Here is a 12,737-nt window from a genome sequence, read left to right on the forward strand (position 1 = left end):
TGATATCATTCAGAGTTAATTAATAACATTACATGGGTAAACCCAAAATGATACATTGCGAAGCTTGGTAGTGCTACGGCACATGGCCATCGCTCAGGGATAGCTGATAGCCACAAGAAGAAGAAGAAGAAGAAGAAAACAGAGCAACTCCTGCCTGCATGACCTCGTAGCTCTCCTACTTCAGTACATGCATGAACAGTTGAACACACAAACCAAACGATTCACATAGGTGCATATCAGCAGCGAGGATCACTGCCAAAGTATGGAGTATGAGTCTATGACCGATTGATAATCCCTGAGTTTATGCCGGGCAAGCGTCGCCTCCTTTGAGCCCCACCCCATCGATCTCCGGCGTGGTGGCCGTCGACTGATGCCGGTAGAGCGCCGTCATGAGCGGCGTCGCGATCACCGTGGTCGTCAGCGCCATGATCACGAAGATGGCGAACGTCGTGTCGTCCAGCACCTGCACGCACATGAGCCCGTGAGTCCTCGTACGTAACAATTGATAATTACATTTACAACGTCCGTGTGTATGCAAGTACTACTGACCTTCTTCTCCTTGCCGATGTTGAGTACGATGAGCTCCACGAGACCCTTGGCGCTCATGGCCACACCGAGGGCGGCCGCCTCGCGCCTGGCCATGCCGGTCCCGGCGACCGCTACCGCGAACGTCCCGGTGAACTTCCCCACCACAGCCACGGCCACCACGAGCGCCACCATCCCCCACGCGGCCACGCCCTGGACGTTGTCCACATTCGTGTGCAGTCCGCTCGTGGCGAAGTAGAGCGGCAGCATCAGCCCGGACACCAGCGGCGTCACCTTCTCGCCGATGCGCTCCGCGAAGCCGTCCTCCCGGGGCATGGCCAGCCCGAACACGAACGCGCCGAACACGGGGTGCACGCCGATGGCGTCGGTCACGGTGCCCGCTAGGAGCGCGCACGCGACGGCGCATGAGCAGGTCAGGTTGCTTTCCGAGCTGCAGGGGCCTGTGCGGCGCGCCAGGCGCGCCATGAGAGGGCGGAGCGCGAAGAACGTGAACGCCACGAAGACGGCGCCCGACGAGAGGATGTAGACCGGAGCGAGAGGGGGTCCCTTCGGCTCGCGGCCCCCGCCGGACACGGCGAGAGCGAGCGCGAGGAGCGCCCACGCGAAGACGTCGTTCACGGCGGCGGCAGCCATGGCGGTCTCGCCGAAGGGCACTCCGAGGAGGCCGAGCTCCTTGAGGATGCACGCGAGCACGGGGAGAGCGGTCACCGAGAGCGCGGCGCCGAGGAACACGCACAGCGAGAGGTATGAGGCTTGGCGGGGCGCCGGGATGGCGAGGTCGAGGAGTGGCACGATACCGGCGGCGGCGAGCAGCGGAGGCACGATGCCGGCCGCTGCGATGGCCACGCTGCGGGGCCCCACGCGTCGAACGGCGCGGAAGTCGAGCTCGAGGCCGACCAGGAAGAGGAAGAGGAGCAGGCCGAGGCCCGACACGGTGTCTAGCGCGGGGGTGCTCCACTCCGGGAAGATCGTGCGGCGGAAGGCGCCCCACCGGCCCAGGGCCGAAGGTCCGAGCAAGATGCCGCCCTGCGCAAATTAGACATGCAAACCATTTACAAGCAATTCTACGAAAAACCATTTACAAGCGATCTAAAAAAGGCTTATATATTTTTTGGTCAAACTTCTAAGCATCTAGGAGTATTACCAGTATTTGTTACCTCTACCGAGTATCAAGCCTAGCCGAGAAGCACAAATTTTGTGCAACTTTGGGTCTAGAAATGTGCACACATCTCTAACCCTTAATCATAAAGTTGCACATAATTTAAAATTTTAAAAAATGTACAACCACCGAATTAACCTCTGGATAAAAAAACTAGTTGTTAATATCATGTTTATTTTGAGTGGGGGTTGTTAATATCATGTGCTAACCTTTAAATTACATGCCAAATGTGTTACCCTCTGAAATACAGGCTAGGATTTTTTTTCCCACAGTCCAGGCCATGGCATGGGCTGCCTGGCCCAGCCACGCCTTTTCATGTTAGAATGCACTATAAAGATGATGGATTGGGAAAATATTTTCGAATGTAGCCTATATAAAAGTACAATTATTCCTAAGAAAACTATGTTGATCTAAAATAACCAACAGAGTAGTACCATTAACGATTTATATTCATCACATTTTGTTTCTCTGTGCAGCTCGCAAATAAAACTGTCTATTTTTTTGCTCATGCAATAATTGTATTTGCGCATCGACATATAAGGTGTTTTTTTTAATTTCTTCAAAACTGGTAAATGTATTTTTTAAAATCATAATAAAAGGCTACATGAAGCTTGGAAGCCAAAAACAATTAGCGTTTGAATTCTAATTCAAGCTGACCTCAGCATTGCAAAGCTACCAGAAAAGTCGAGTCTTTTATTTTTTTGCCGGGAAAGAAAAACTTGAGTCGGTAGTCTAGCATCTCAAAAAGTTTGTATCCAGGATCCTTCCACGACAGATGACTCATCCTTATTCTAGGTCTATAAAACGCGTCTAGTAAATTCTTAGTGCACTGGATCGTGTGATGTCAAACGAATGTCATCCAAGGCAGCAGAGCGGGTTTACAACGTCAGGTCGTGGGAGTCCACAATTATTGATGTGTTAGCCAACATGCAACAGTGTATGCACCAATTGTGCGGCATTACCGGGCGGTCATTTTTTTGCATGTCATTTTCAGATCATGGTCTGAATTGATCGCCAGCATCCTCTCTACTCTGGAATGATTTGGAGATTGCTCACCATGCCGCATGTTGGCGAATCTTCTACTCGTGGATATCGTCATGGCTATATAGCAGATAGTAAAAATACTGTTTTTAAAATGTAGTACTTTATTAGTTAGTGTTTGATCCAATCAAGCAATCTTAGCCATCCATAATAATTACGGTAGAATCTCCGCCAAACAATCACAGATCCAAGATTGAGAATTTTAGCAGGAACCATACCCCTTAATCTCTCTGCTCTGTTAGTTTCCTATATCTGATGACCCCCTAATCATAATCTGTTATCTACCTCGGCAAGAAAAACATACTATCTACAATAATGAGTACACTTAAAGTGTAAATCTGGTTTCTCACTTTTTCCATTTACCCTTTTTTGGGCAATTTCCATATACTATCAGTATGCCTATGCGGTACTTTGTTTTTCTGACCAAAAACGGCATGACTCTGCTATGTACATTTAATTGTGTATACGTGTCTGTTTTATAATATAAAAGCGTTTTTGACATCGAAGGAAGTAGTACATTTCGGGCAATATGCATCGCTAGGCCTTAGTGACTTTCTTTTCGGGAGCATATATACCCGTGCAACCGATGTCAAGTCATGTAGTATGATCAAGGACTCAGGTTATTACGTTCTATATATAGACACACACACACATAAAATTAGAGTTGGAGCATATAGATATATGCATATGAATACCAGGATCTCGGCGATGACCCTAGGCTGGCGCAGGGGCTTGAGGGCGAAGGCGAGGCCCTGCGTGACGACGAGCACGACGGCTATCTGCACCGCCAGGAGCGGCAGCGTGAAGTCGAGAGGGTTCTCGCCCTGCCACAGGCCGTCCGATGCCATCTTCACGGCCATGCTTGAGCTCTACTGCTAGCTAGTTCTGCGCGCACCCAACGGCTGGGATATGCTCCCTCAAAGAACAGCGGCTGGGATGGTAATCTTGATGCGCCTTTGTGTGTGCATGCACGGCTGCAGGTGCTTGTGGTTGTGCCTTGTACTGAATCAGCATGCACTCCCAATTTATAGGCGCGGGTCGACATGCAACCTGGCTAGCTACCCCGTGCACCTGATGATTCATTAGCTTAGTGGCCTTCTCTATCATTATCAAAGGGGGGAAATGGGGTGTACATTTGGACGGACGTGGGGAATGCTCAACAACTCCTGTACATGAATGAAAATTCGATTTCCTCCCTCTGTTAAAAAAGAGCTTTAGATATATCCTAAGTTAATTCTCAATCTTTTTTTAGAAACACGGTGCAGACGCAGATGATCACATACACGCGCACTGACGCACACACTCATCCCTATGAATCCACGGATGCACGCGCTACCCCCATGAACACCTTCTAGAGATGAGCTGACATATCTTAAAATTGACGAAGTCGCCACATATGCCTCGTAGTCGACGTCTAAAATAAAATCAGAAAAACACGACCACCTGTGCTAAAGTTTAGGACTTGAACCCGGGTTGGCAGGTTTCACCACAAGAAACTTTGATCTCCGGTATTTTTTAGATTTGAGAACTTAAAAAAGAATTCTGCATGCCGATATTATAAGTATTTTTAGAATATCAAAATTTTGCCACCCATTACTTAGTGGCCAACGATACATTTATAATGTGGGAAATTCAGTAAATAAATGAAAAAAGAAAATAAAATGAAAAACATGCACTCCGTAACATAACTGGAATTATAAAAGAGTAATAGTGATAATAATGAATACAAATCATGATAACAATATTAGAAAAATTGAAAAGGGGGACTTGGAAAATTGTATAACTTCTAATTTCCACCATTTCCTCAATATTTTATGACTATAAGTAATACTCCCTACAAAGTTGTACAAAACAAAAGACACTTATTTCAGGACTGAGGGTATATATGTTTCCCATTTTGTATTTAAATAAATTATATGTTTAAATTTATAAATTTGTTATTATTTTTGAATGTCCCCCCTCTAATATAGTCTTTGTTTTTTCGCCTTTTTCCTTTTGTCTCCACTTTAGCTATTTATTTTATTTTCATTTTTATCTAAAATTTGGATGACGAAAACCCATAGGTTTATTTTCACATGAATATTATGTTGACGAAACAAATCGACACGTAAATGCCATGTTAGCTAAATCAAGTTGCCATGAACATTATAAACGGTGTTTGAGAGTTGACGAGCATCTTCTAACCGGTATTGATCTCTCAAAGTAGAACCACTAAGCCTACCATAATACGGACACATTTTTTTTATTTTCTTTTTGTCGAAGAAGCCTAAGACCACATCTTATAAGTATCATAAAGTCTTTACAAACGCATCTTTACAGAAAAATGGAAATTACATCCAGTTCCTTAGGGGTGCTGAAATCTTCTCCCTCCTGCATCCACCGACGACGCGCCGTGAGCAAAGATGGATGATGCCTCTGGGCCTCGCCTCAATGGAGCAAACTTGCTTAAACCCAGAAGCTTATCATTTTTTCTTGAAAACTACTTACACAACACCCTAAATCTATTGGTTTAATTTTATCAATATAAACGGTGCTTAAGTCTTTCGAGCATGGCTATATCAAACCGATACGACCATCTCCAGATCTATGTACCTATAACATTATCGGGATTTTCATACTTTGGCATTGACACAAAATGCACATACAGATAGCGAGGCCACAGAAAGTGCACGCGCACAAACTGATGCCTGCCTATCGGGGAAACGTACACATGCATGACATATGGTTCACAAATCATGCCACCACCCAGGAGAAAAACAGTAGACATACATGGCACATGCATCAAGTAAGCAAAGCAAGGTCGGCAGGGTGCCGGAGAAGTCCTGCCACTCGCTCCCACTAACGGAGCGGCAAAGTTGGTGAGTGGCGACTCTACGAGCCATGCGACTTCGATATTCCTTGCTCCGAGACGTTCCAGAACCCAATCCAACTGATTGAGCATGTGAACGCCACGGCTCCATCCAAGCTTACAGGTCAACACCGTGAAAGCAACTCCAACCCGTCGATTCAAACGGACGGCGATTTTATTTATTTGGATCGGCCGCCCGCTCGACGTTCGACCTGTTTATCGTTTGGATCGATAATGCGTCCAACACGTCCATCAATATTTACCGGCATGGCCGACTGACCGCCGTTTTTAAACAAATATACAAACATTTTACATAGTTTCACAAGCAAACAAAAATAGTATAGTTTCACAACCAAATAAAGTATAGTTTCACAACCAAATAAATTTAGCATGGTTTTACAAGCCGAGTAAAAATTAAATTGTTTCAAATACATATAAAAAAATACATCTATTGGTTGCCAACATGAGCCCACATATGTTCAACCAAATCATTTTGCAGCTGCATGTGGGTTTCCTAATCACGCATTTCAAGATGAAATTGGGTGAACTGTTCAAAAGTTGCCGCTCCTCCATGCTCACGCACAACATTCTCATATGAAACTGAAACCCTTGATTGTAGATATGTTCCGGGCGCTCATTCTCTACGATCATATTGTGCATGATCACATAAGCAGTCATCACCTCCCACAATTTCTTACTGCTCCAAGTCATAGCAGGATACCGAACGATGCCTCATCGAGATTGCAGAACACCAAAGGCATGCTCGACGTCCTTCCTAGCACTCTTTTGCTCTTGGGCAAATCTTTTCCTCTTCTCTTCGATAGGGTTGGGGATTGTATTCACAATAGTGGTTCACTGGGGATAGATACCGTCACCTAGGTAGTATCCTTTGTCGTAGTTGTGGTCGTTGATGGTAACATTCACTGGCAGGCTGTTGCCTTCGGCAAGCCCTGCAAACACCGGCGAGCGTTGAAGCACGTTGATATCATTGTGCGATCCGGCCGTGCCGAAGAAAGAGTGCCAGATCCAAAGATCTTGTGAGACCACGGCCTCAAGTACGATAGTGCAAGCCCTGACATGGCTCTCATACTACCCTTGCCAAGCAGAAGGGCAGTTCTTCCACTCCTAGTGCATACAATCTATACTGCCAAGCATCCCTGAGAAGCCCCTGCTGGCATTCATCGCCAACAAGCGGGCTGTATCTTAAGCAGTCGGCTCTTTCAAGTACTCAGGGCCAAACACGACAATCATAGCTTGCAGAACTTGTACATGGAGTCTAGGCATGTAGACTCGCTCATACAGACGTACTCATCAATGAGATCACCGGGCACTTCATATGTAAGAATCCGGATGGCTGCAGTGGATTTATGATAAAATGAGAAGCCAATCTTTTCAAGGGCATCCTCTTTGCACTTGAAATAATTATCGTATCTGACCGCCCCTCTCTAATACGGTTGAAAAGATACCTACCCATACGGAAACGTCGCCGAAATTTATGATGTTTGAACAGTGGGTTGGTTGTGTCAAAGTAGTCCTTCCAAAGAAAGAAATGGCCGCTCTCTTGGTTGCGAGTCAACACCGAAAGATGCCCCGGAATGGAGCCACGGAACAATGGCCGCTGCCTATTAAGGTGGTCATGGACCAACACGTCAGCCAAGATCTCCTCCTCCTCATCGTTCGAGGAATCGTCAGAGTCGCAAAAGAAATTGTGGAAAAAGAACTCGTCGACCGAGTCAATTTTGTACCTTGGTAGACTGTCGAACGGCTAGCGGGCGTCGACGAAGAAGCTGGTCGGCGAAGAGAAACGCGTCTCCCTTGGACCTGGTGGCTTCCCTGGCGACGTCTGACGAGTGTGCTGGTGTCAGGACAGCGGGCGTTGTCGGACGAAGGAGCTAGCCAGGGCAGGGGAGGCGGCCTCCTGCTCGCAGCGGCGTCGGGGGTGGGGTGGGAAGCTTCGGTGCCCCGACGGTGAGGCGGCGGTCGCGGCTACGTGGGAGGTGACGGCGTTGGGGTGAGGGTGTGTCGGCACTGGCTCACGCGGAGGCACGGGAAATAGGCGACGGCGGCGACGGGGCGACGGCGGACGGGGGTTTGCTGTCGATATGGGGTGGGAGAGGAGAGGATGGCCAATGCGCCACCGACTGGCGGGCCAAGGAGAGTAGTTGGCGCGCACCGTGCGCGTCCGCTTTGTGTCCGCGCCGACGTAAATGATACTCAAAATTGGGTCGAAAATAGGTCGACAGGCGGACGAAAAATGAACACACGTCCGTTTGGGTGGCGTGTTGGGCCGATTTTTCTGTCCGCGCCGATTTAAACAGACGCGTGCGGATGAAATGAGTCGGTGTGTTAGAGTTGCTGTGACGTCCATTGTGCGTGCACGTCTGAAAAAGGCAGCACGCAGGTAGCAGAGAGGTCGAGCAGCTATCAATCTGGGGTGTATCTGATGGCATGCATGATCACACAAGGTTGGAGCAGCCTGATTGGCACAGCAGCTCAGTGCGCTCCCCAGCTGACCACCGGATCCGGATGTCGACTAGATTAGAATTTAGTTTAACGAGCTAAGCTTGGGACTGGTTGGGGGCCATGATCGACGAAAACATTTCCGAGGATCTGTCTGGGAGATTGATTGGAAAGGTTTGCACCACCGAGATATGCTGCCAGGACTGATCAAGTTGTTTGTGGACGCGCTTTGGTGGGCTGACATGTCATTGCTGGATTGGGTAATCTGATTGTGGTAGACTGGCGCCTCATTCTGACTTGTCATTGGGCTAGTGGAGAGCGAATGAGCCTCATCAGAATGCTAGCTCACACGCAATGCCATGTCATCAAATGATTAACTAAGCAATGGATTCACGGAGGTTAACAAAAAAAAATTGAAACAAGGCAAAAGATTTGTCATTTCATTGATTAAGAAAGAAGGTTTCGAACAAGAGGCGCAAAGCGGCAAAAATGGTCATACTCTCGCGGCATTAAACACTCATGTCCTTCGCACCCGCCACCGCCCAAAGAGACACCTCCTTTTTGATCTTACTGATTAGGACCATGGAAGGGATGGCCGTGTATCAAAAGACCCTGGCGTTACGCTCCGCCCATATCTCCCATAAGATGAGCATCATCAAGGAGGCGAACGCCTTAGGGGATCCAAGGCGAATCTGTAGGTTGCCATTCCACCATTCTCTCATCGAAGCCCTCGTCTGCCAAACCGTCGTAGAAATGTGATGCGTGTCAAGCCACGGAAGAATATGATTTCAAATGCGCGTGGTGTAGCGGCATTGGAAGAGGAGATGGGCGGCCGACTTTTGACATTGCTTGCAAAGTGGCCAGAGGCCACAGTTTGGCCAGCCGCGACGTATAAGGCGATCCAAAGTCCAAATCCTATTTTGAAGGACTAGCCAAGCAAAGAACTTGCATCTTGGCGGATCCCAAACCCTCCATACTGAGTGAATGAGATAGGACAACGTGAGTCCCTCAAATTGTGCCTTGTAGGCCGAGGAAGCAGAGTACACTCCATCCTTGGTGAATTTCCAAGTGATGGAATCTTCAATGCCATCGATCTCTAGATCGTAGATATCTTCTTCCAGAGGTCAGTAAACTGTTGGACATGTGGAAGTGATAGGCCATTGGAGGTGTCAATGAGGGAGATCCAGTTGTTGTTGGTAAGCGCTTGCTGGACAGAAGAATTCTTCTTGCGGGAGATGGCAAAGATGCTCGGTGCTAAGTCGCGGGGACACAGACCATGCAGCCATGGCGAGTTCCAGAACCTCGCCGTGCTAAGCCGACGGAGCTTAAGATTGATCAAGTCAACACTCATCGCTAGCGCCATAGCGCCATGTCTGCATTGGTTTATTTAGTCAAAATTACATATGTCATCAAAGAGCTGAGAAGCAGAGATGCCAAAACTAATTAAGTTTTTTATGAAATAATAAAAAAAATGACTGTATGCATCGCCCAGATGTAGAGGCCAGGGTACATCCTTCTTTAAAAAAAAACTAGAAAAAAGTACTTCCTTTTATCCATATTAAGTGTCGCTGATTTAGCACAACTTTATACTAAATGGATCAGAGTAAGATGTTTGCGAGAGGGCTTTGGTTGTCCAACATGTGATTACTGGATTGGCTGGTCTGATTGTGGTAGACTGGCACCTCGTTCTAACTTGTCATTACCTCATTGGAGTACTGGAGAGCAGATGGTTCACGACATACACACATGCATGTAGAATGCCTACTAAGGGCATCTTCAACGGTGACTCGCAAATTTCCTCCCGCATCCATCCACGGACATGGATGCGGAAAGCCGTCATCCAACGATATTTTGTATATATCCGTTAGTAATTCAAATTCAAATGTACCCCGATCCATATAGCGCGCTGGATTGTATGCCCGGTCACAATAAAAAAGAGGCAAGTGTGCTTAGATTTTACATGCCCGAATCCAAAAGAACATCAGTCCGGCAGTCCGTGTATTTCTTGAAGGAAATATGCCCTAGAGGCAATAATAAATTTGTTATTTTATATTTCCTTATATCATGATAAATGTTTATTATTCATGCTAGAATTGTATTAACTGGAAACTTGATACATGTGTGAATACATAGACAAAACAAAGTGTCCCTAGTATGCCTCTACTTGACTAGCTCGTTAATCAAAGATGGTTAAGTTTCCTAACCATAGACATCTGTTGTCATTTGATGAACAAGATCACATCATTATAGAATGATGTGATGGACAAGACCCATCCGTTAGCTTAGCATATTGATCGTTAAGTTTTATTGCTATTGCTTTCTTCATGACTTATACATATTCCTCTGTCCATGAGATTATGCAACTCCCGAATACCGGAGGAACACCTTGTGTGCTATCAAACGTCACACGTAACTGGGTGATTATAAAGATGCTCTACAGGTGTCTTCGAAGGTGTTTGTTGGGTTGGCATAGATCAATATTAGGATTTGTCACTCCGAGTATCGGAGAGGCATCTCTGGGCCCTCTCGCCAATGCACATCACTATAAGCCTTGCAAGCAATGTGACTAATGAGTTAGTTATGGGATGACGCATTACGGAACGAGTAAAGAGACTTGCCGGTAACGAGATTGAACTAGGTATGAGGATATCGACAATCGAATCTCGGGCAAGTAACATACCGATGACAAAGGGAATAACGTATGTTGCTATTGCGATTTGACCGATAAAGATCTTCGTAGAATATGTAGGAACCAATATGAGCATCCAGGTTCCGCTATTGGTTATTGACCGGAGATGTGTCTCGGTCATGTCTACATAGTTCTCGAACCCGTAGGGTCCGCACGCTTAACGTTTGATGATGATTTGTATTATGAGTTATGTGTTTTTGGTGACTGTTGGGGATATAACTATTGAGTATAAACCGCCCTGGAGGGGCCGGGTTATGACCATAGTGACTCACCTGTATTAAAGCCCAAGAAGACATCAAGGATGGTGCTTTACAAGAGACACTTAATAGCAAGGCCCAAGGCCTAGAGACGGGTTAGGACCCATAGATGTAAACCGCCATAAAGTGTGTAACTTGTATTGTACGTTAGGAAAGAGTGGATACCGAGTCGGACACGTTTATGAGCCGGCCGGGATTCTGTAAACCGACTGGGCGTCAACCTGTGTATATAAAGGGACGACCCGGTGGCGGTTTAGGGACAAGAAACAACACATCGATAGCTAGGTCAAGCGTATTCGCTCCCTGGTCATCGTAACCCTAGCAATACCACCTCAAACTGGATTAGGCTTTTACTTCACCGTAAGGGGCCGAACTAGTATAAACTCCTCGTGTCCTTTGTCCCGATTAACCCCTTTAAGCTAACCTCATTGCGATGGCTCCACGACTAAGTCCTCACACTAGGACATCTGCCGTGACAATTCCACGACAGTTGGCGCCCACCGTGGGGCCAGCACACGGTGGTTTCGAGTTCTTAAAGGGCAGCTTTGAAGGGATCAAGGGGTACGCTGTGGGCCGGATGACTAAGAGTCGTTGTGGCAAGCTCTACATCGACGACGCGAGCTAGGGCCCCGAGGCCGACTCCATTGAGTATGGGTACCGGGTCCCCTTTGGTGGAATTCACGTCTTCATCGGCAAGATCGACGAACCGGTCCCTGAGTCGGACATCTGCACCGACATCATCGAGACGGCTCAGCGTGAGAGACCCGCCTGGGTTCAGCCTGCCATGAAGCGTGCCTTCGTGGGATTCATCCACGGGGTGGAATCTGAGGATAGACCGGTATCTGGTAGCGAGACCATTGTTTACTCCGATGGCGAGTCATCTACTGGAGAAACCGAGTCGTTATAACAACTGCAAGACGACCAGCTTGGGGGCTATTCTGATGGTCACAGTATTCCGGATCCCTACGAGCCGCCGAACCGAGTCGCAATCTTCATGGCCGGTACACATCCAGGGCAGAATTCCTCAACTGCGGCAGCGTCGATTTTCGGATCAGCAGCGGCAACGGCGGCCGAGGCAGGTGGCCCTGCACGCCCGCCGGCTCAAGTCTTGTCCGGTTTACTTGACGCTTTAGCAACGCTAATGACGGCCGAGGTTAGCGCGGCAAACCGGGACGAACATAATGCGGAAGTCGCCAAGGTGAGAGATCAGATAACTCAAGCCAAGGAAGACCTGGCAGCCGAGGATGTAAGGATGGCCACAATGCGGACCGAGTTGGAGGCCCAGGTGCAACAGATTCAATCAGAGTCCTTCCGGCTTATGCTAGATCAGAATGCGTCAAATGATGTCATGAGGAGACGGCATCAGACCCGCCTACCTTTGGTTTACGAGGCGATAAACCTCTTCAACACGCTCGGAGCAGGGACCAGTAAGCAGCCAGTGGTAAACCGGACTGAGGCACCGGGAACGGGCGCACCGGTTCAACATCGCACGATGGACCCGCCTCGTCAAAACAATAACCCGTCGCAGCACGTGCCAATTCCGCAGCATGTACCGATGCCGCCGGGTCATTATTCTAACCCCTTGCATAACATGGTCGCTGCCGCTTCACGATTGGTGGCTCTCCCAGTCGAAGGCGAGTCCCCAATAGCGGTTGAGACGCGGCGGACTAGAGAGCTCCTTCAATAGCTTTGCTTAGCAGCAGGCTTATTCCAACAGCCGTGAGAGGATTCATTCCA

The 12,737-nt window shown here is 47.8% G+C and overlaps 1 protein-coding gene across 1 annotated transcript; it reads right to left on the bottom strand.

Annotated features, from left to right (window-relative positions):
• On the bottom strand, nt 1-3,730 carry LOC119277600 (cation/H(+) antiporter 20-like). Its single transcript, XM_037558889.1, has 3 exons — nt 3,442-3,730; nt 550-1,572; nt 1-463 (listed from the first exon to the last, which is right to left on the bottom strand). The coding sequence occupies exons 1-3, from the start codon at nt 3,604-3,606 to the stop codon at nt 302-304; spliced, it is 1,350 nt and encodes a 449-aa protein (XP_037414786.1). The 5' UTR covers nt 3,607-3,730; the 3' UTR covers nt 1-301.
• Nucleotides 3,731-12,737: the final 9,007 nt, after the last annotated feature.

Source organism: Triticum dicoccoides, chromosome 1A (genome assembly GCF_002162155.2).
Source record: "Triticum dicoccoides isolate Atlit2015 ecotype Zavitan chromosome 1A, WEW_v2.0, whole genome shotgun sequence".
Classification (NCBI taxonomy): domain Eukaryota; kingdom Viridiplantae; phylum Streptophyta; class Magnoliopsida; order Poales; family Poaceae; genus Triticum; species Triticum dicoccoides.

Coding starts and splice junctions, on each gene's coding strand:
- LOC119277600 (XM_037558889.1), bottom strand. CDS start 3,606: ATGGCCGTGAAGATGGCATCGGACGGCCTGTGGCAGGGCGAGAACCCT. Junction 1,573..3,441: donor GGGTCATCGCCGAGATCCTG/GTATTCATATGC, acceptor TAATTTGCGCAG/GGCGGCATCTTGCTCGGACC. Junction 464..549: donor ACATCGGCAAGGAGAAGAAG/GTCAGTAGTACT, acceptor ATGTGCGTGCAG/GTGCTGGACGACACGACGTT.